Source organism: Somniosus microcephalus, chromosome 2, assembly GCF_052327205.1.
Source record: "Somniosus microcephalus isolate GS21.2 chromosome 2, FLI_Smic_1.0, whole genome shotgun sequence".
Classification (NCBI taxonomy): Eukaryota; Metazoa; Chordata; class Chondrichthyes; order Squaliformes; family Somniosidae; genus Somniosus; species Somniosus microcephalus.
In genome coordinates, this window is record NC_140988.1 from 46,828,619 (window position 1) to 46,853,072 (window position 24,454).

General features: G+C 46.0%; 1 protein-coding gene and 1 pseudogene across 2 annotated transcripts in view; both read right to left on the reverse strand.

Annotated features, from left to right (window-relative positions):
- hspa4l (heat shock protein 4 like) overlaps nucleotides 1-4,670 on the reverse strand; it is a 77,015-nt gene extending 72,345 nt beyond the window's left edge. Inside the window, exon 1 of one of the 2 annotated variants that reach the window (XM_086009433.1) lies at nucleotides 4,360-4,670. In XM_086009433.1, the coding sequence (XP_085865559.1) occupies nucleotides 4,360-4,466 (107 nt within the window). In that variant the 5' untranslated portion in view covers nucleotides 4,467-4,670. The remainder of the gene's footprint in view (nucleotides 1-4,359) is intronic. The other variant, XM_086009442.1, reaches the window with a different exon arrangement.
- A 2,245-nt stretch (nucleotides 4,671-6,915) lies between these two features.
- Nucleotides 6,916-7,115, reverse strand: LOC147122700 (ubiquinol-cytochrome c reductase complex assembly factor 6 pseudogene; annotated as a pseudogene).
- Between the last annotated feature and the right edge of the window lie 17,339 nt (nucleotides 7,116-24,454).

Sequence of the window (24,454 nt, forward strand, 5' to 3'; positions counted from 1 at the left end):
TAAACATTCGCTGGTCAGTCCTCAGGGATGCCATGATTTCCATTTTTGTATGCTGTCTGGTTCATTTACAAATACCAGGTTAAGATGAGCACTATCTCTCATGGCTTCTCTGATGATACCCCAACAACGCTTAAAGTGCCAGGATTTTGACCCAGTGGCGATGAAGGAAGAGTGATATGTTGAAGTTGGGATGGTGTGACTTGGAGGGAAATGTGAAGGTATTCCCATATATCTGCATCCCTTGTCATTCTAGGTGGTGAGAAGTTGCGGACTTGGGAGGTGCTGCTGAAGAGGCCTTGGGTGACTTGCCACAGTGCATTCTGTAGATAGTACACGCAACAGCTATGGTATGCCAGTGGTGGTGGACGTGAATGTTGCAGCTGGTGGATGGGGTGCCGATCACGCAGATTACTTTGTCCTCTAATGGTGTTGGGCTTCTTGAGTGTTGTTGGAGCTGTACCTATCCGGGAAAGTATTTCATCCCACACCTGACTTGTGCCTTGTGATGGAGGGGCTTTGGGGAGTCAGAAGGTAAGCCACTTGCCGCAGAATAAAGGTATAGCACCTTTCATGAGTTCAGGACGTCCCAATACACTTTACCGCCAGTTAAACACTTTTGAAGTATAGTCACCATTGTAACGAAGGAAACACGCAGCCAATTCCAATTCGCACACAGCAAGATCCCACAAACAGCAATGCAATGGCCTGACAATTTGTTTTAGTGGTATTGGTTGAGGGATAAATATTGGCCAGGACACCAGGGAGAACTCCCTTGCTCTTCTTCAAAATAGTGCCATAGAAATGTTATATCTGCAGAGAGGGCAGACAACATCTCATCTGAAAGACAGCACCTCAGACAGTGCAGTACTCCCCTGCAGTATCAGCCTAGATTTTGTGCTCCAGTCTCTGGAGCGGGACTTGAACCCACAACCTTGACAGTGGCGACTGTGCTATCAACTGAGCCACGACTGACACCTATGCCAGAATACCGAGCCTCTGACCTGCTCTCATAGGCACTGCATTTATGTCACTGGTGACCGTTGCTGGGCTGAATCGAGCCAAAATCGTGTTACTGCAGCAGCTTTGATTTATGTGCCAGGAAGTTCTGCAAAAGTTGCACGGTGGAGGGAGCGGGGCTGTTGTGGAGACCTGGGGTCCGTCAGGTTGGCTGGCTATTTTTTTTTTTTTTTGGGGGGGGGGGGGGGGGCGCATGGGGAGGGAAAGGAAGGTGAGGGGAGATTTCAGGTTCACGTGTCACTAGCTGGACACAGCAGAGTCAGACTGGCTGAGAGCTCGAAATGCAAGGACTTGTTCCTGACCCACTGGGAATGCACTGACCACGAAAAAAAGTTTGTTTGATGTGGATGTTGGCAGACGATCCCAATCACTCAAGCAGCTGTATGTTTTGGGAGGTTTTTTCACCTCAAGTTCTTTTTAATTTCAAAACTTGTAGACGAGCTGTAGTTTTTAGGACAGTATTTAAAATGAATGTAACAAGTAGGAAAGCGAAAGGCAGGCGCAGCTTTAATAAATGATCAAACATCACACCAAGGATAGACAGACTGTGCAGTGAGAAGCAGGCACACCCACCTCACTAACATCTAAGTAAATACCTGTTTTCTTAATAGCATTATTAAAACACTATTTACATGCAGTACTTTCATATTAAGTATTATATAGTATTCTAATTCCGATGGGGGGGGGGGGGGGGGCCATGATTACTAAGCGATTTGAAAAGAGGTCCTTCAACCAAAAAAGTTTTTGAGAACCACTGATCTGGAGGACTACAGCATCCTCCTAGTGTCAGCTTGGAATTTAGAGATGTCTACCAAAAATGGTTTGCTGTGTAGTTTTCTACCTCCCACTGGAAGAACTGCTTGTCCTTCATAGCTGATTACATCCTTTTTAATATCAGTCCCAGTGGTAAAGTGCAAAACCTATGAACAGAAGTATCCAGGATGCCCCTCCTTACATAGTTTTTCCAATATGAAGATAGTATTGCAAGTCTTTACAGTACAAAGTTTCAAAAGTACAAGCCATGGCAGCAATCAATGTCATACTTGAACATAGAAACATAGAAACTAGGAGCAGTAGGCGGCCATTCGGCCCTTCGAGCCTGCTCCGCCATTCAACGAGATCATGGCTGATCATCCAAACCCTAGCACCCGGTCCCTACACCGACAGCCATCCCACCCATGACTCATTAGTTTGCAACTCTGTTCTGAAATAAATGTCAATTTGAAAATAGGAATCTGGATTTAAATTTGATGTATACAGTTGTGTAATAAGTCAGTTACAAAGGGCCAGTGGATTTCAAACATTGAAAACAAAGCTCGTGGTTTCCAAGAATATAATGTTACGGCATTACAAGCAACAAATTATAGGAAAATAGCAATGAAAGCAACAAAACAAAACACCAACGCCCAGTGAGTATATGCAGCACATGGTACCAAGTCATGAACGCTAAAGAGGAACATAGGAATAGGAATGGGTCATTCAGCCCCTCAAGCCTATTCCACCATTCAATTAAATCAAGTGACCTCTACCAACTCCGTATAGACACCTTGGTTCCGTATCTCTTCATACACTTACTTAAATATCGATCAATTGCAGTTATGACATTTTCAGTTCACCTAGCCTCAACACCTTTGTGGGAGATACACCTCCCTTCACAAAGTGCTGCCTGACATCACCCTGAACAGCCTAGCTCTAATCTTGTTCTGGACTCCTCCCACCAAAGGAAATAGTTTCCATCAAATCCTTTAAGCATCTTAAAATACTTCAATTAGATCACCCCTTAATCTTCTATACTCAGGGAATAGAAGCCTAGTCTACGCAATCTGTCTTGATAATTTAACCCTTTTATCATTCTGCAAGGCCAGTATCTCACTCTGGAGGTGCAGTGCCCAGAACTGAATGCAATACTCCAGATTCGGTCCACCCATAACTTTATATAACTGTAGCATTACTTCCACCCCTTTATATTCCAGCCCCATTGAGATAAAAGCTAACAGTCTACTAACCTTTTAAATGATCAGGTAGCACTTTTTCCACAAAAAGCAATGTGGAAATCAGGAACTCACTCCCCTATGGATGCTGGAACAATTGGAATTTTTAAGACTGAGATCAATAGATTTTTGTTAGGCAAGTGTATCAAAGGATGTGGATGAAATGTAGGTAAAGAGAATTGAAGTACAGATCAGGCATTCACTGAATTGCAGAACAGACTCGAGGGGCTGAATGGCATAATCCTGTTCCTGTTTCAGTTTTCAAGCACATGGAAGATCAATGGTTTATAAATGTAATACGAAAGTTTGGAATGAGTAAATTCATTTCAGGCAAAAAACATTCGATAGTTGCCAATCGCCCTACCAGCCAGCGTTACTGCCTGATTCCAATCAAATAAGCAATTTTCATATTGTTTGTTTGCTGCACAGTTCCGATTACGTACAAATAGTTACGACGAGGATTCTACGATGAAGAGATCGCCCTATTTTATGTCGAAGAAGCAGTAATTACAAAATAACTCGGCCTGTAAACTGGACAAGTAACGTAAGGGGGCGGGGCGGGAAGGAAAGAGCACAACTGCATCGATTCAAAATGCAAGCGAAACACGCAGCGTTCCACGGATGGGAATAAGTCTGTCAAATACGTCAGTTTTAACAATGAAACCGTTCACAAATCGCAGTTTAAACCACTCAACCGTTAAAATACAATTATGATGAAACGCGATCAAACAGCGGGTGAACGATGCTCCGTGTCATTTCGAGATGACCGCAAGGGTGGGTTGGTGGCTGATTGAATGAAATGAATGAATGAACCGGTCTCACTGTCAGGCTCACAGCCACCCTGACCGACGTTAAACTCAGCGCACACTGAAGCCAAAAACACAATCAAGTACATTTATAAAACGAATTTTATCTCCACGAAAAGAAAATAGACCAAAAAATAAAGGAGGGGGGGGGGGGGGAGGGGGAATTAGCCGAGTCAGATCTACACCTGGCTCACTCCCTGCGGTGAAAGAGCGCGGTCACAGCGAGCGTGCGGCCGCTTCCCTCTCCTCCTCACTGGGGAAACTCTCGCCCTCCCTCCCACAAAGACCCTCACCTCAAGCGACGCCCAGGTGCAGGTGCAGCCCGCCCGTTCGCAGCACACTGATTCAACCAGCAGGCCCAGCATCAGCATCTGCAAACACAGAACGCGAGCCGCCACCACTCTCGCTAGCTGGGACCCGCAGGTTAATAGCCAGCAGCAACCCCCCAATCACCATGGTAACAGCGCAGGGGAGGGAGAGTCGGGCCAAGAGCGGTGTTATACAATGGACTCCCCCCAGCCCGGCCCAAGGCCGGCGGTACTCACGGTGTACACCTGTCGCTGTACTCATTGGCGATGGTCTCGATCCCTCCGCTCCTCGCCACCGCGACGTAACAGTTCTGGAAACCGACATCAAAGCCAACCACCGACATTGCGGCTGCTCGCTTATATAATTTTAAATGGTACACAACACACTGGTAAAGGGGTGGAGGTGAGGGGACAACGAAACCAGGCCTGTGACGGTGGCACTGCGTTAGTGGGAGATGGACGGTGCCGCACGCGCCGCTACTCTGTACATCCACCGGCCGGTAGAATGCTCCAGAACAACGCCGCAGCCCTGACGCATGACGTTTCCGCTAAATCCCCGCCCACTGGTGGCGCTGATTGGTCCACGCTACAGCGGCTGGCGCGGTTTTGGCAATATGTCGATCAAACGTGACGTTTAATTGGTCGGTGCGTCATAAAGAGCAGGGGATGTGCGAGGCCAGTAGGAAATTCATTAAAAGTTAATTACATTAAACTAGTGAGCTAATATTTTTTTAAATCTGTGACTTTGAAAACTGAAGGTAATCCACAATCATAATACAGGAAGACATTACAGAGAGAATGTTTCCATTTGTGGGGAAGAGAATAACTAGAGACCATCAATATAAGGTAGTCACCAAGAAATCCAATAGGGAATTCAGAAGAAACTTCTTTACCCAAAGAGTGGTGAGAATGTGGAACTCGCTACCACAGGGAGTGGTTGAAGCAAATAGTATAGATGCATTTAAGGGTGTTTTAAGATAAGTACATGGGGGAGAAAGGAATAAAAGGATATGTTGATGGGGTTAGATGAAGTAGGGTGGGAGGAGGCTCATGTGGAGCATAAACACTGACATGGACCTGTTGGGCCGAATGGCCTGATTCTGTGCTGTAAAGACTGTAATATTTTGTAACTTTGTAATTGAATGATACATTACAGAAAGAGGCCATTCGGCCCATCATGCCTGTGCTGGCTCTTTGGCAGAGCTATAGAATGAATCCCACTCACCTGCTCTTTCCCCATAGCCCTGTAAATTTTTTCCCTTCAAATATTTATCCAGTTCTTTTTTGAATGTTACTATTGCAGCAATGCCAACCCCACCATCTCATAAATCATGAGACAAACTCTTAAAACTCATGAGATTTGGCAAGAAATCACGAGTTGCTATTTTTTTCCCACCCCGACCCCTCGCTGAACTTTGCTCCAGGACAGGAATTGCTGAGAACATAAAAAATAGGAGCACAGAACACAGAAACCCCACAGTGCAGATAGAGGCCATTTCGGCCCATCGAGCCTGCACCGACACATATCCCACCCGATCCCCGTAACCCCTACATCAACACATATCCCACCCTATCCCCGTAACCCCACGTATTTAATCCCCCTAACACTAAGGGTCAATTTATCATAGCCAATCAACCTAACCCGCACATCTTTGGAGCAGGAGTAGGTGGATCGGTGGCTCCGCTCGCAGGCCAGCCTCGCTTCGCTTTCGATTGTTACTCTTTACGCAACATAACCTCTTCCAGCCCTACAACCCTCCAAGATCTCTGCGCTCCTCCAATTCGGGCCTCTTGCGCAATCCCGATTTTAATCATTCCACCATTGACAGCTATGCCTTCAGCTGCCTTGGGCCTAAGCTCTGGAATTCCTTCCATTAAACCTCTCCGCCTCTCTCTCCTCCTTTAAGATGCTCCTTAAATCCTACCTCTTTGACTTAGCTTTTGGTCACCTGCCCTAATATCTCCTTATGTGGCTCGGTGTCAAATTTTGTTTGATAATCACTTCTGTGAAGCACCTTGAGATGTTTTATGACTTTAAAGGCGCTATATAAATGCAAGTTGTTGTTGCTGTTATCGACTTCTGGCCAATTAATTTCCTTCTTTGAGATAACATAGCCTGTAAGCTAATGTTCAACACTATTCAATGTACCAGTGAAATTAGGTGCTAAAATGGCTTAATTTATTGGAACATTGTGCTACAAGCAAAAATAAAATATAAACCCATATAGCAGCAGTGGCTACACTCCAACTGTATATGTAGAATTTTACACAGCCAGTAGGCTATTATCTGAAGAAATTGTAGGTTTCAACACTGAGAACATATTTCATTGGGTGGAGAATGAGATTATCTCATATTTGCAGTGACTGCTGCCCCTGACTCTGCACACACCAGGTCAATCTGCCTCAATAAATCACAAGACATTCGCATCACAGTCGATACAATGAGTTGGATCCCTACCTTGTGCGCTTAAGACCGCGCTCCCCACCTCCAAATGAAATGGGGGAAACGAGTAGGGCGCTTGTTGAACTCATCAACCCCCACCAGTCTCCAGTGGCCTGGAGACCCTGCTACTGCGGCACCCCTCCCTTCCCCCTGCCACCAAGCTGGTTGCCAGAGCTTGTGGAACATTACGCCCACAAAACCTTTATATCATTATTAAATGTAGGTGCCAAAATAATTTTACAATGTTTTTGGTAAGTTAACTATACTTAAAAATGCAATTAAATTTAAGTTGTTTTCTGTAGCTGTCCAATATACTTTATGGAGCACTTGAATCTTCTGTTCCGCTTCCTTCAATGTTTTTCAGAATTACGAATTGGCATTTGGTCTTTCAGTCCCAGAAGTTCTGTTTTAAGCTCACCTGGATTAGCTGGAATTTCTGGTATACTCAAATCTGGTCTGTAGTACCTGTGTACTACCTCTGCTCCTGCAAGCATTGCTAGAATGCTTGTCCCCAGCATCTTTAAGTAATGAGGGACACCCCTGCTGGCATCTTTATTTGTAAAACGGTCTCCTAATTAGTAGTATTGTTAACCCCTTTCTCCCGGGCCTCAAAACAGTTAACCTCCCGGAGTGGTCCATTGAAGAGCGTTTGAAGGAAGTTGGGGGAGGTACAGAATATGGTCAGCCACTGGTGAGGGTGAGAGAGCTGGAAACGTGCCTTCCGTCGCTGCCTTACAAGTAACGCATTTTTATAACTTGCTGAGATGAACGAATGGAGTAACTACGGCTTCCGAGTGCAGCAGAACTCATGTGCGACCTCACCCTCTGGGGAGCTGGCACCTGCGCTACGCTTTCCCCCTGCCCTGGCTGCAGTCCACTTGTGCCTGGTGACTCACCACGTTCAGATCCTGCCTCTAAACTACCCTCTAAAGGGAAGTGTGTGTGGTGCAATGTGTTTGGGAGATATGCCTGTCATGGTTGGATAGCTGCCAGTGTGTGCAAGCTGTGAGATGTGGGTTTGAGGCTTGCAGCAGTGATAAGTGTGTGAGGGTGAGGTGAAGTTATGAATGTGAGGTATGAATCGTGTTCGGTAGAGATTGTTGGTAGGTGAGTGATGGGGGTGTGGTGCATTGAGCAGTATGTGAGGCTAGTGGTGCAGATGGTGTGATATGGCATTTGAAGATGAATTCACTGACCTTGACCACTTGTGTGAGATCATTAAACTTCTTCCTGCACTGCGTCCATGTCCTCGGGGCAACACTGCTAGCATTCACCACATTGGCCATCTGCTCCTATTGCACTTTTGCCTGTTGCCTGGAGGGCCTCCTGTGGAAAAAGGTCCTTTCTCCTCGAGTTGACCTCCTGCACCAAGGCCTCCAGTGCTGCATCGGAGAACCTTGGTGCATGATCTTTCCCCTGTTGTGCCATCATGAATTAATTTTTTGCACTGTCGTCCTCAGCCAGTTGATGATCTGCAGGCAGAATGTCCCTCCCCTTTAAGAGGTGCAGATTGCCTTAAGTAGTGCAGGCTAGCTTTAATTGGTGCTAGCCTTGCACGAACTTGGGCCCCCTGCTGAGCATTCAGCCACTCAGCAGCCCGTTGAGGAAGGGGCTGAACGCTACAATTATGCAAGTGAGCAAGCAACACAAAGTTCACGTGCTGCCTGCAGTCCTCTGAATAAGAACATAAAAATTAGGAGCGGGAGTAAGCCATACAGCCCTCGAGCCTTCTCCGCCATTCAATAAGATCATGGCTGATCTTCGACCTCAACTCCACTTTCCTGCCCTAGCCCCAGATCCCTTGATTCCTCTGGAGTCCAAAAATCTATCTATCTCAACCTTGAATATACTTAACGACCGAGTATCCACCGCACTTTGGGGCAAAGAATTTCAAAGATTCACAACCCTCTGAGTGAAGAAATTCCTCCTCATCTCATAAGAACATAAGAACATAAGAAATAGGAGCAGGAGTAGGCCAATTGGCCCCTCGAGCCTGCTCCGCCATTCAATAAGATCATGGCTGATCTGATCCTAACCGCCAATCCACTATGACAGGACTATCTCCTGAATCTAACAGAATTAGACACACGAAACAGGAGCAGGATCAGGCTACACGGCCCCTGGGCCCGCTCTGCTACCCACAGGGCCATGACCGATCCGAACCTAGACTCATGTCCAAATTCCTGCCCGCTCCCCGTAACCCTTAATTCCCTTTTCTTCCAGGAAACTGTCTATTTCTGTTTTAAGTTTATGTAATGATGTCTTAAAAGGCCAGCCCCTTATCCTGAGACTATGCCCCTAGTTCTAGACTCTCCAGCCAGGGGAAACTATCTCTCAGCATTTATCCTGTCAACCCCCCTCAGAATCTTATATGTTTCAATGAGATCACCTCTCATTCTTCTAAACTCCAGAGAGTATCGGCCCAATCTACTCACTCTCTCTTCATAGGACAACCCTCTCATCCCAGGGAATCAATCTAGTGAACCTTCGTTGCATCGCCTTTAAGGCAAGAATATCCTTCCTTAAATAAGGAGACCAAAACTGTGCACAGTACTCCAGGTGTGGTCTCACCAGAGTCCTGTACAATTGTAGCAAGACTTCCTTGCTCTTGTACTCCAACCCGCTAGCAATAAAGGCCAACATGTTATTTGCCTTCCTAATTGCTTGCTGTACTTGCATGCTAACTCTCTGTGTTTCCTGTACGAGGACACCCAAATCTCTCTGAACACCAACATTTAATAGTTTCTCGCCATTTAAAAAATATTCTGTTTTTCTATTCTCCCTACCAAAGTGAATAACCTCATATTTCCCGACATTATACTCCATCTGTCATTTTATTGCCCACTCACTTAGTCTATCTATATCCCTTTGCTGGCTCTTTGCGTCCTCCTCACATCTTACTGTCCCACCTAGCTTTGTATCATCAGCAAACTTGGATACATTGCACTCGGTCCCTTCATCTAAGTCATTAATATCGATTGTAAATAGCTGAGACCCAAGCACTGATCCTTTCGGCACCCCACTAGTTACAGCCTGCCAATCTGAAAATTACCTGTTTATCCCTACTCTCTGTTTTCTGTCTGTTAACCAATCCTTTATCCATGCTAATATATTACCCCCAACCCCATGAGCCCTTATCTTGCCCTAACCTTTTATGTGGCACCTTATTGAATGCCTTTTGGCAATCCAAATATACTACATCCACTGGTTCCCCTTTATCTACTCTGCTAGTTACATCCTCAAAAAACTCTAATAAATTTGTCAAACACGATTTACCTTTCATAAAACCATGTTGACTAATCATATTGGCCGGAATTTTCTGGGGCCCGTGTGGGCGCAATTGGAGGCGGGTCAAGAGGGAAATTTGAAAAAGCTTGGAGCGGGTCGGAACCTGCCGTCATCCCGCTCCCACTCGCCTTTCTCTAGGGCGCGTTTGCCAGCGCGGCAGTGACCCGAACGGCAGAGGCGGCCGAGGAAATTGAGATCAATATGAGGTACTTGTCAGACCTGTAAACCTTTTTTTAACCCTACCTTTCAAATTTCCCTGGATGAGCATGGGAATCACACAGCTTGGGAATGTCTGTGAACCTGAGGCTGAAGTTCAGTGGCCATTGATCCACATCATTAGTGCACAGCGTGAAAATAGAATAAAAACTCTCACCGGACAGCTGGTCACTTTCCTAAAGCAGATGCTGTTGCTGAGTGCATTGTTAGCACAGATTTAGCTTTCTAGAGTGGGATCCACTGTCATCTCATTGGTAGAACCTATAACACTATTAAAAGATTGCCTCTGTCATCTCTACTTGACCTGCCATCTATTACATTAGAATGGGTGCCGTTTATACTGTCTCACCTTGGTCCTCAGAATCAGACCACGATGAGCCCCAACACCAGCAGCACTGACTCTGACTGAGGGGAAGGCAACGGGGGAGAAGTGTGAGCGCTTTGAGAAGAGCCCCCACCCCCACAGTGCTATTCTACATCAACAGTTGCGTCGAGGTCATCACGACCCATAAAAATATCAGGACATATCCAAACCAGAAACCCTGGATGAATGGGGAGGTCCGCTCACTGTTGAAAGCACGCGACGTAGCATTTAAATCTGGCGACGCGGCGGCTTACAGTGCAGCTAGGACCAACCTAAAAAAGGGTATCAGGACTGCCAAAAGAAAACAGACACTGTGGATTGAGGATCATTTCCACAACAACTCGGACCCCCGGTGCATGTGGCAAGGCACCCAGTCTATCACCGACTATAAGAGTAAAAACACCAGCCCCCCGGTTAGCGATGCCTCCTTTCCGGAGGAGCTTAACAACCTCTACGCTCGCTTTGACAGGGACAACAGGGAGCCGGCTACCAAAGCCTTGCCACCCCCGGAAGACCAGGTGCTCACTCTGTCCACCTCCGACGTAAGGGGTGCTCTACGCGGAGTGAACACACGTAAGGCTGCTGGACCTGACAGCATCCCTGGACGGGTACTCAAAGAATGTGCTGATCAGCTGGCTGATGTCTTCACCGCCATCTTCAATCTGTCACTGGCCCAGGCAGTAGTCCCTACATGCTTCAAGACCGCCACCATTATTCCTGTGCCAAAGCAAACGGCTGTGACGTGTCTGAACGACTATCGACCTGTCGCACTGTAATGAAATCTGTTTGTCTTGATCCTGTATTACCTGTATTTGTTTTGCACTCATGTATATTACCCTCCCCCACACTGTGTATAGTTTCACTTCCTCACTCCTGACTAACCTGGAAGGTTCCAGGTCTTGGCTCTTGGCTCCGCCCCTGACTTCTCTTACATAAAGATCCCAGGATCTGTATGACTCATTCCTGTGAACCAGTCGGCGTGTTGAGATGTTAGCTCTGATCTTAGTGATTAAAAGCCAACTTGTTTAAGCCTATAACTTCTAGTTTTGTGGTTATTGAAGGCACATCACGCACTCACACCCATCATAATGAAGTGTTTCGAGAGACTGGTCCTGGCTCACATCAAAGCCAGTGTTCCCGCCTCTCTTGACCAACACCAGTTTGCCTATCGCGCAAACAGATCAACGGAGGATGCAATCACAACTGCGCTTCATTCTGCACTGAAACACTTAGACGGTAAAGAGACCTACATCAGAATGCTGTTCATAGACTACAGCTCAGCATTCAACACCATCGTCCCCAACAAGCTGGCCACCAAACTCCACACTCTTGGCCTGAACACTTCCCTTTGCAACTGGACCCTGGACTTCCTAACTAACAGACCCCAGTCTGTCAAATTAGGTAACCACACCTCACCCCCCCTGACCCTGAACACGGGGGCCCCACAAGGTTGTGTGCTGAGCCCCCTCCTCTACTCCCTCTTCACCCACGACTGTGTGGCTGTTCATGGTTCCAACACCATCATCAAGTTTGCGGATGATACCACGGTGGTAGGCCAGATCACCTACAACGATGAGTCAGCCTACAGGGAGGAGGTCCAGTACCTCGTGAAGTGGTGCGCCGACAACAACCTGGCCCTTAACATCAAGAAAACCAAGGAAATCATTGTGGACTTCAGGAAGTCTAAAGGCGGAAGACACACCCCCATCCACATCCAAGGGGCTGTGGTGGAAAGGGTGGGCAGCTTTAAGTTCCTCGGAGTCCACATCACGGAAGACCTCTCCTGGTCCCTCAATACCTCCTCTTTGGTGAAGAAGGCCCAACAGCGCCTATATTTCCTAAGGAGGCTGAAGGGATGCAACCTGTCACCCCGGATCCTCTCTAACTTTTACCGCTGCACAATAGAGAGCATCCTGACGAACTGTATAACAGTGTGGTATAGCAGCTGTACCTCCTATGACCGGAAAGCCCTGCAGCGGGTAGTCAAAACTACCCAACGCATTACCGGCACCCGGCTACCGACCATTGAGAACATCTACCAGAAACGTTGTCTACGGAGGTCACTGACCATCATCAAAGACCCCACCCACCCCAGCCACAGTTTGTTCGCCCCACTGCCACCTGGGAGACGCTACAGATGCATTCACACCCGCACGACCAGATTTAGGAACAGCTTCTTTCTCAGGGCTGTCATCCTGCTAATAAACTCTAAAGCCTGCACATCTGTCAATGCACTTTATTATGTTTATGTTTATGTTACAAGCCAAATGTATGTTAATTGTCTTAATCAAAATGTACACTCTCGGGAGCCGCAAGCTTACATTTCGTTGTACTGCACTTGTGCACTAACAATGACAATAAAGTTGATTATTATTATTATTATTATTATTATGCCCTCTCTCAGCATCATCCCTCTCATGGGCCACCTGCACTTCCCTGCTAGACCCACATCTACGTTGACATCCCTCCTAGAGAGGAGGTCTATGAGCGACTGCCATCTATTCTCCATAGCTAGCATGTGCTCCTGTGAGTGGCACATTAGTTGCTCCATGCAGGTGGCCATCCTTTCCATGGCAGAGCCTACAGTCGCTATCGCCTGTGACATGGTGGTGCTCATGTTGGAGATTGACTCCTCCATTCTCTGCACATTTGCAAAACCTGTCAAAGCCACCTGCACTTCTTGCTCCTCCTCCAGGATCGGCCTCTTTCTGGATGGCCCCTGAGACTCAGCGTCTGCATGCAGCTGAGCAGAGCTGGGAGCGTCCACTGCTATCCCTGTCTCCACCATCTGCTCTTGCTCACTTGTGAGTTGTGAGACACCAGGTGACAACAGTACTCTATCTTGCTTTGCATCCACTGAGGTATGCGTATCTGCGCTGGTGCTGGGTGCACTTATGTCTGGTGTCGGTGCACCCTCAGAGGCTGGGGCTCCTCTGAGGAGTCGTCTTGCTCTTCCTCCTGGATAGTGGGGTGGGGGGCACGGGGTTGGGCTCTTGATGGACCTGTGGGAGAGCAAAGAGATGAGTTAGATATGTCATATCAAGAATGGGTACAGCTACCATTACGCACATGATGAACATTCACTGGCTGACATCAGTCCCCATATGAGTGACTGATGTATGCCATGTAGCTGTATGATATGTAATTCTGTCACCAGGTTGCTGAGATGCCCCACTCTCTGTCTCCCACCTCCAGCTGCTCTGCGACTCCAGACACTTCCAAGGCAACTTCCTCTGCTGCTGTTAAGGTGGCCAATGATGAAGGGCCACCTCTGGTTTTCTCCCTCTCCCTCTTATTGTTGGCTCTCTTTTCCTGCAAGGAGGGAAAGAACAGAAGTTTGAGTGAGAGCGGTGGCATGAGTGTAAGGAATGGATGGGTTACATCTTTAGAGGGAGACTATGATGGCGTGGGGTGCCAATGCCAAGTGACCTCCTTGTGTGTTGTCAGTTGGTATGATTGCACTAGGATGAGGGTGAGTGTGAGGGGTGGTTAGTCAGATGGGGATGTGATAATGTAGGTAGAGAGGGATGGATGGACGTGCAAGGTATGTTGGTGTGAGTAAGGATGAGTTTTGGTAAGTGGGAGAAAAATCATTTAAGAGTATTTTGTGAATTTTAGTGTGTTAAAAAGTCAATTATTTGAAGTAAGTTTAATTTTTTAAGGGTATATTAAACTATTGGGCAGTTTAAACCGGAAGTAGAATCCGGGTATAAAAGGGGCGGGGCTAGTGCTGTGCACGGAGTGCTTTGTGCATTGAGTGCTACTGGAGTTTTGGTAAGTGGGAGAAAAATCATTTAAGAGTATTTTGTGAATTTTAGTGTGTTAAAAAGTCAATTATTTGAAGTAAGTTTAATTTTTTAAGGGTATATTAAACTATTGGGCAGTTTAAACCGGAAGTAGAATCCGGGTATAAAGGGGCAGGGCTAGTGCTGTGCACGGAGTGCTTTGTGCATTGAGTGCTACTGGAGTTTTGGTAAGTGGGAGAGTTCGGGCAAGTGGGAGGTGAGGGTGTGTTTTTTGCACTGTTTTTCCCCCCACTCCCAGGCTTAGACAGCACTGCGGAGGCGGAGCAGCGAGACGAGTCAACCAAACAGGCCCCACAGACAGTATTCAAGGAGGAGGTTGGTGATCAGCTGGTTGGTTGGTTTTCTTCCTTCTCTTCTCTTTTATACCTTTAAGTTGGTAAGTCCTATTGAACAGTGGTGTGATATTATCATCTATATCCGGGCAGGGTCGTCATAACTAATAATAAGAAATTTAATTAATTATATAGAATGGAGCAGGTGATGTGTTACTGTTGCGAGATATGGGAGCCGATGGACCCCATTGAGGCTCACGGTGATTACATCTGCGACAAGTGTTTGCTGCTAGAGGAACTCAAGTTCCATGTTATGGAGCTTGAGACCGAGCTTCAGACATTGCGACACATCAGGGACGGGGAGAAGTTCCTGGACTCTATGTTTCAGGAGATGGTCACACCTATGAAGTTAATTACTGCAGATGTAGTCCGTGGTCAGGGACAGGATGGTGTGACTACGAGTGAGGAAGGTACAGGGATCCAGGATGTAGTGTTGAAGGAGATGCAGCCCTTGCTCTTGTCCAGCAGGATCGAGGTTCTTACTCCCTGTGAGGGCGGGAGCGGGGACTGCAGTGAGAATGAGCAACCTGGCCACAGCACCGTGGTACAGGGGGCCATTCAAGTGGAGGGAGTAAAAAGAAATGTTGTAGTGGTAGGGGATAGTATCATAAGGGGGATAGATAGGGTTCTCTGCAGTCAAGAACGGGAGTCCCGAAGGCTGTGTTGCCTGCCCGGTGCCAGGGTTAAGGACATCTCTTCTGGGCTGGAAAGAAACTTGGAGTGGGAGGGGGAGGATCCAGTTGTCGTGGTCCATGTTGGTACAAATGATGTAGATAGGACAAGGAAGACGGTTCTGTTAAAGGAGTATGAGCAGCTAGGGGTCAAATTAAAAAACAGAACCTCAAGGGTAATAATCTCTGGGTTATTACCTGAGCCACGAGCGAATTTGGCTAGGATAAATAAAATTAAAGAGTTAAATGCGTGGCTCAAAGACTGGTGTGGGAGAAATAGATTTTGCTTCTTGGGACACTGGCACCAGTACTGGGACAGGAGGGAGCTGTTCCATTGGGACGGACTCCACTTGGCCAGTGCTGGGACTAGAGTCCTGGCGAATCCTATAACTAGGGCTGTAGAGAGGGCTTTAAACTAATTAGTGGGGGGGAGGTTTCTAGAGAGCAAATAATAGAAATGACAACAGAGAAGGTCATAGACTTAGGTAGCAGTGGGGGAATTAAAAAACAGAACGTGTCAGGAAGGGACAGAAGGTATGGAGTAAAAAGTAAAGTACTAAAAAGGGAAAAAACAGGAACTAAGTGTTACAAAACATATTTGAAAGTTCTTTATCTGAATGCACGTAGCATTCGTAACAAAATGAATGAGTTAATGGCACAAATAACGACATATGGGTATGATCTTGTGGCCATTACAGAAACATGGCTGCAAGGTGACCACGACTGGGAATTAAACATACCAGGTTATTTAACAATCAGGAAGGACAGGCAGGAAGGAAGAGGAGGTAGGGTGGCTATGTTAATAAAGGAAGGAATCACTATAATACAGAGAAATGATATTGGGTCAAAGGAGCAGGATGGTGAAACAGTTTGGGTAGAGATAAGGAATAATAAGGGAAAAAAAACACTAGTGGGTGTAGTCTATAGGCCTCCGAACAGTTGCAACTCTGTTGGACGGAGTATTAATCAGGAAATAGTTGAGGCTTGTAATAAGGGAACAGCTATAATTATGGGGGATTTTAATTATCATATTAACTGGACAAATCAAATTGGGCAGAGCAGCCTTGAGGATGAGTTCATTGAGTGTATTAGGGATGGGTTTCTTGAGCAGTATGTAACTGAACCGACCAGGGGGCAAGCAACCTTAGATTTGGTCCTGTGTAATGAGACAGGATTAATTAAAAATGTCCTAGTAAAGGATCCCCTTGGAATGAGTGACCATAACATGGTTGAATTTCATATTCAATTAGAGGGTGAGAAGGTTTGATCTCAAACAAGCGTGCTGAGCTTGAATAAAGGAGACTATGAAGGTATGAGAGCAGAATTGATTAGAGTGGACTGGGAAAATAGATTAAAGGGTAAGACGGTACATGATCAGTGGTGTACATTTAAGGAGTTATTTTACAACTTCCAAAAAAAATATATTCCACTGAGGAAAAAAGGGTGTAAAAGAAAAGATAGCCATCCGTGGCTAAGTAAAGTAATTAAGGATAGTATCCGACTAAAAACAAGGGCATATAAGGTAGCCAAATCTACTGGGAGGATGGAAGATTGGGAAGTCTTTAAAAGACAGCAAAAAATAACTAAAAGATTGATTAAGAAAGGGAAGATAGATTATGAAAGTAAATTAGCAAAAAATATAAAAACAGATAGCAAAAGTTTCTATAGTTATATAAAAAGAAAAAGGGTGGCTAAAGTAAATGTTGGTCCCTTAGAGGATGAGACCGGGAAATTAATGGTGGGAAACATGGAGATGGCAAAAACACTGAACAATTATTTTGTATCAGTCTTTACAGTAGAGGACACTAAGAATATCTCAACACTGGACAAACAGGGGGCTCTAGGGGGGGAGGAACTAAATACGATTAAAATCACTAAGGAAGTGGTACTTGGTAAAATAATGGGACTCAAGGCGGATAAGTCCCCTGGACCTGATGGCTTGCATCCTAGGGTCTTGAGGGAAGTGGCGGCAGGGATTGTGGATGCATTGGTAATAATTTTCCAAAACTCCCTGGACTCAGCAAAGGTCCCGGCAGATTGGAAAACTGCTAATGTAACACCCTTATTTAAAAAGGGTAGTAGGCAGAAGGCTGGAAACTATAGGCCTGTTAGCCTAACATCTGTGGTTGGTAAAATATTAGAGTCCATTATTAAGGAGACAGTAACGGGACATTTGGATAAACATAATTTAATAGGACAAACTCAGCATGGTTTCATGAAGGGGAAGTCATGTTTGACAAATTTACTTGAGTTTTTTGAGGAAGTAACATACAGGGTGGATAAAGGGGAACCAGTGGACGTCGTGTATTTAGACTTCCAAAAGGCATTTGACAAGGTGCCACACAAAAGATTATTGCTCAAGATAAAAAATCACGGGATTGGGGGTAATATTCTGGCATGGGTGGAGGATTGGCTCTCTAACAGAAAGCAGAGAGTTGGGATAAATGGTTCGTTCTCAGATTGGCAACCAGTAACTAGTGGTGTTCCGCAGGGGTCAGTGCTGGGTCCCCAACTCTTTACAATTTATATTAACGATTTGGAGGAGGGGACCGAGTGTAACATATCAAAGTTTGCAGATGATACAAAGATGGGACGGAAAGTAGTGAGTGAGGAGGACATAAAAAACCTGCAAAGGGACATAGACAGGCTAAGTAAGTGGGCAGAGATTTGGCAGATGGAATACAATACTGGAAAGTGTGAGGTTATGCACTTTGGCAGGAAAAATCATAGAGCATGTTATTATCTTAATGGCAAGAAACTGGAAAGTACTGTAGTACAAAGGGATCTGGGGGTCCTGGTGCACGAAACTCAAAAAGTTAGTATGCAGGTGCAGCAAGTGATCAAGAAGGCCAATGGAATGTTGGCTTTTATTGCTAGGGGGATGGAATATAAAAACAGGGAGGTATTGCTGCAGTTGTACAAGGTATTGGTGAGACCGCACCTGGAATACTGCATACAGTTTTGGTGTCCATGCTTAAGAAAAGACATACTTGCTCTCGAGTCAGTACAAAGAAGGTTCACTCGGTTAATCCCGGGGATGAGGGGGTGGTCATATGAGGAGAGGTTGAGTAGATTGGGACTCTACTCATTGGAGTTCAGAAGAATGAGAGGCGATCTTATTGAAACATATAAGATTGTGAAGGGGCTTGATCGGGTGGATGCGGTGAGGATGTTCCCAATGAAGGGTGAAACTAGAACTAGGGGGCATAATCTTAAAATAAGGGGCTGCTCTTTCAAAACTGAGATGAGGAGAAACTTCTTCACTCAGAGGGTGGTAGGTTTGTGGAATTTGCTGCCCCAGAAAGCTGTGGAAGCTACATCATTAAATACATTTAAAACAGAAATAGATAGTTTCCTAGAGGTAAAGGGAATTAAGGGTTACGGGGAGTGGGCAGGAAATTGGACATGAATCTAGGTTCGGAATGGTCATGGCCCTGTGGGTAGTGGAGTGGGCCCAGGGGCCGTGTAGCCTGGTTCTGCTCCTACTGTGTTCTAATTCTGTGTTAGATTTCAGGAGATGGTTTTATTCCTGTTCCTGGCTGGGGAGGAGATCGCCTTTACAGAAGGTAAGTACTGTAGAAAATATAGGGACAGAGTGATCTCCTGGAAGAATTTCGATCGCCTAGATGGGTCGGAGAGGAATTTCCCAGATTTTTTTCTCCCAAATTGGCCATGGGGTCTTTTATCTGGTTTTTTGCCTCTCCTGGGAGATCACATGGGTTCGGGCGGATGCAGAGTGATAGAAGATTTGAGGTTAGGATCAGATCAGCCATGATCTTATTGAATGGTGGAGCAGATTGGCCGATTGGCCTACTCCTGCTCCTATTTCTTATGTTCTTATGTTCTTATGAGCAGGGTTGGGAAGGCAGAGTGATGGGGATGTGATGAGAGGCACAGCAGGATGAAGTTGCGTGTGACTTTGCACTCACCTTTCCTGATCCAATGAGATCATTGAAACGTTTGCGGCACTGCACCCATGTCCTCCTCACAACATCCCTGCTGTTGACCTTCTCTGCTATTTGGAGCCTTTGGTCTGTTGGGGAGGTCTCTTCCACCCATTGGAAGGGAAGATGACCTCCCTGCGTGCCCTCACTCCCTCCACAAGCATATGGAGGGAGTCATCGGAGAACCTGGGTGCAGCCCTCTGTCTCTATGCAGTCATGTTTGGCACTCATTGCAACACTCCACTGGTACCGTGCAGTGCCTGCACTATCTTAGATGAACCTTCAAATGCAATGTGGCCATGGCTCCTTTAAATATCCCGGCTGAAAACGCGTCATCGATGACGTCATCAGACCCGCACCATTTAATAGGACCAAGTAACGTGTAGGGCTGGTTTAATGGAAAGTCGACCCCAGGAGCGGGATGGAATTAAGAATGGGGTCGCGACCTGCCACGGCGACCGCCCGCACCTGACCCGCCCATGTACAGAAAATTCTGGCCATTATGATTTTCTAAGTACCCTGTTACCACTTCCTTAATAAGGGATTTCCACATTTTCCTGACGACTGATGTCAGGCTAACTGGCCTGTAGTTCCCTGTTTTCTCTCTCCCTCCTCTCTTGAATAACGGGGTTACATTTGCTACCTTCCAATCTGTTGGGACCGTTCCTGAATCTGGGGAATTTTGGAAGATCACAACCAATGCATCCACTATCTCTGCAGTCACCTCTATTAGAACCCTAGGATGTAGGCCATCAGGTCCAGGGGATTTGTCGACTTTTAGTCCCATTAGTTTCTAAGGATGCGGGTTGCTAGCCCATCACGATCCCCGCGCCTGTTTTTGGGGGCAAACAAATTTCTAGGCCACAACTTTTCAAAGTATTACTTTCATTTACTTTGTAATACATCCACTACTTAGTAATACTTTCAGTTAGTGGAAGCTAAATAAGCACATGAGGGACAAAGGAATAGAAGGATATGTTGATGGGGTTAGATGAAGAAGGGTGGGAGGAGGCTCGTGTGGAGCATAAACACCGGGATGGATCTGTTGGGCCGAATGGACTCTTTCTGTGCAGTAAATACTTTGTGATATTTATTAATTACTTTGTAAGTCTGTCTTTGTATTTCTAGTTCCTCATACCAGGCAACATCCTAGTGAATCTGCGATGTACCCTCTCTAAACTTCGATATCCTTCCTGTAGCACGCAGCAAATATGGCACAAGGCACTCTAACTGAGATCGTATTAAGGCTTTATGTAGGCTAATCATTACTTCAACTTCTATATTCTATATCTCTTGAGATAAAACCTAGAATTCTATTAACTTTTTTTAAATAGCCTTATCAACCTGAGGTGCTGCCTTTAATGTTCTGAGAACTAGTACCTCCAAGTCCCTCTGCTCCTCCCTTGCACTGGGCCTACTTCCATTCAGAGTATAATTACTGCTGTTACTTTCTTTACCAAAATGCATCACCTCACATTTACTGACATTTAATTCCACCTGCCACATTTTAGCCCATTCTCCTATCTTATCCGAAGGAATTAACTCTACATCCTATTTTGGTATCATCTGCAAATTTCAACACCACTCCCTCTAAGTTTACATTCCAGATCTTTGATATACACAGCGAACAGATGTGGCCCCAGAAATGAATCCTGAGGGACACCACTACCCACTTCCAACCACTCTGAAAAACTGCCCTGATCTCCTACTCTCTGGGGGCGATTTTCCCAGCCCTGGGGAGGCGGGTATGGAGGCGGGACTGCCGGGAAAATGGCAGAATCTGGGAGCGGGTACCCATCCCGCCCCCAACCCACCTCCGTGCCATCTTCCCAGGAGGCGGGTATCTGACCCGCGCCGGGTCCCGTCTCCTCAAGGCGGGAAGGGGATTACTGCCAATTAACTGCTTGTTAACAGGTAGTTAACAGGCAGTTTTTTGGCTAATCCCTATTTTGAGCCCTAAAGTGTGGGCTTCCCGACGGCTCCGAACCTCGCCAGGGTCAGCGAGGTGAGCCGTAGGTCTGCGGGGGTTGGAGGGGCCGAAATGTCCGGTGTGCAAGTGAGTGATGAGTGCAAGTGTGGAGAGGGAAGTGTGTGAGGTGACTCTAAAGTGTTTTAATAAGATTACTTACCTTTGTTTCTTCCTCCAAGCTTCATCCCTTTAGGCTGCGGAGCTGCCTCATCTCACCGGCAGAGAAAGCAGAATGGCCGCTGCATTCTTAAATGCAGCAGCCTTCTGCTTTCTGCTCAGGAAAGCTTTCTAAGTGAGTCTTGAGTAAAGGACTCAACTTAGAAGACAGATTGTCAGTGTTTGACAGCTTCACAGAGCTGTCAAACAATGACAATTCATCTGTCTAAAAATCTTGACAGATGAAATGTCATACGCTGACATTCTCTGTTACTGGCTTTCCCTTAATTGGCCTGCTAAGCTCGCTGGACGGGCTTAACAAGGTCAATCAAGGGAAAATAGTGTGGGTTGGCCGGACGTCGATGGAGGCGGGACTAAAACCCGACAAGCAGCAGTCCCGCCTCCATCACGTCCCCATTGATAAAATCACCCCCTCTATTTCTCACTTCTAACCAATTTTTAATCCAGATTCCTCCTTACTAATTCCGTACACCTTAATCTTCTCAAGTAATCTCCCATGTGGTACCTGGTCAAATATAGAAACATTGAAGATAGGAGCAGGAGTAGGCCATTCGGCCCCTCAAGCCTGCTCCGCCATTCAATGCGATCATGGCTGATCATCCAAATATCCAAATTCAGTACCCTGTCTCTGCTTTCTCCCCATATCCCTTGATCCCCTTAGCCTTAAGAAATATACAGGAAACTCTTTTTTATCCGGCACCAACGGGACCGGCGTGGTGCCGGTTTATCAAAAAGCCCGGAGAGGTGTAGTTAAAAGGTACAGAGCTCCTTACACAGCAACAGATCCAAACTTCCCTGTTGCTTAGCAACAGGTGCAGGAACTCCGACCACAAGATCCAAGCATCCCTGTTGCTTAGCAACAGGTGCAGGAACCTGACCACAAGATCCAAGTCCCTGTTGCTTAGCAACAGGTGCAGGAACCCGGCCACAGATCCAGGAACAGGCCATTAATATGAAGTAAAACTCACCTGAACCTACTCCTGAATTTTGCCGGTTAACAGAGATTTCCGGTTAATTTAGGTGCCGGTAAATCGAGAGTTTCCTGTATCTAACTCCTTCTTGAATATATTTAATGAATTGGCCTCAACTGCCTTCTGTGGTAGAGAATTCCACAGGTTCACCACTCTCTGGGTGAAGAAATTCCTCCTCATATCAGTCCTAAATGGCTTACCCCTTATCCTTAGACTGTGACCTCTGGTTCTGGACTCGCCCGCCATCGGGAACATCCTTCCTGCATCTAGTCTGTCTAGTCCTGTCAGAATTGTATAAGTTTCAATGAGATCCCCTCTCATTCGTCTAAACTCTAGCGAATATAAGCCTAATCGACCCAATCTCTCTTCATACGTCATTCCTGCCATCCCAGGTATCAGTCTGGTGAATCTTCGCTGCACTCCCTCCATGGCAAGAACATCCTTCCTCAGATAAGGCGACCAAAACTGCACACCATACTCAAGGTGTGGTCTCACCAAGGCCCTGTACAACTGCAGCAAGACATCCTTGCTCCTGTACTCGAATCCTCTCTCTATGAAGGCCAACATACCATTTGCCTTCTTAACCGCCTGCTGCACCTGCATGCTTACCTTCAGCGACTGGTGCACAAGGACACCCAGGTCTTGTTGCACTTCCCCTTTTCCCAATCTATTGCCGTTCAGATAATAATCTGCCTTCCTGTTTTTGCCACCAAAGTGGATTACCTCACATTTATCCACATTATACTGCATCTGCCATGCATCTGCCCAATCACCCAACCTGTCCAAATCATACTGGAGTTTCTCTGCATCCTCCTCACAGCACACACGCCCACCCAGCTTTGTGTCGTCTGCAAACATGGAGATATTACATCTAGTTCCCTCGTCTAGATCATTAGTATATATTGTGAATAATTGGGGTCCTAGCACCGATTCCTGCGGTACCCCACTAGTCACTGCCTGCCACTCGGAAAAAGTTTATTCCAACTCTTTGCTTCCTGTCTGCCAACAAGTTCTCTATCCAAGTCAGTACCTTACCCCCAATCCCATGTGATTTAACTTTGCACCACTGGTTCTCCCTTATCTATTCTACCAGTTACATCCTCAAAAAATTCCAGTAGATTAGTCAAGCACGATTTACCTTTTGTAAATCCATGTTGACTTTGTCCGATCCTGTCACTGTTTTCCAAGTATTCTGCTATTACATCTTTTATAATGGACTCGAGCATTTTCCCCACTACCGATGTCAGGCTTACCGGTCTATAATTCCCTGTTTTCTCTCTACCACCTTTTTTGAATAGTGGGGTAACATTAGCTACCCTCCAATCCATGGGAACTGTTCCAGAGTCTATCGAATTTTAGAAGATGACCAGCAATGCATCTACTATTTCGAGGGCCACTTCCTTAAGTGCCCTAGGATGTAGATTATCAGGCCCTGGGGATTTATCGGCCTTCAATCCTGTCAATTTCCCTAACACCATTTCCCTACAAATACTGATTTCTTTCAGTTTTTCCCTCTCATTAGGCCCTATGTTCCCCGACATCTCTGGGAGGTTATTTGTGTCTTCCTTTGTGAAGACAGAACCAAAGTATGTATTTCATTGTCTGCCATTTCTTTGTTCCCCATTATAAATTCCCCTGATTCTGACTGCAAGGGACCTACGCTTGACTTCACCAATCTCTTTCTCTTCACATATCTATAAAAGCTTTTACAGTCAGTTTTTATGTTCCCTGAAAGCTTACTCTCATACTCTATTTTCCCCCTTTTAATTAATCCCTTTGTCCTCCTTTGCTGAATCCTAAACTGCTCCCAGTCCTCAGGTTTACTGCTTTTTCTGGCCAATTTATATGTCTTCTCCTTGGATCTTATGCTATCCCTAATTTCCCTTGTTAGCCACGGTTGAGTCACCTTTTTTTTGTTATTTTTATGCCAAACAGGGTTGAACAAATTCTATAGTTCATCCATTCGATCTTTGAATGTTTACCATTGCCTATCCACCGTCAACCCTTTGAGTAACATTCCCCAATCAATCCTACCCAACTCGCACCTCATACCATCATAGTTTCCTTTATTTAAATTCAGGACCCTAGTCTCTGAGTCAACTACTTCACTTTCCATCTTAATGAAGAATTCTATCATATTATGATCGCTCC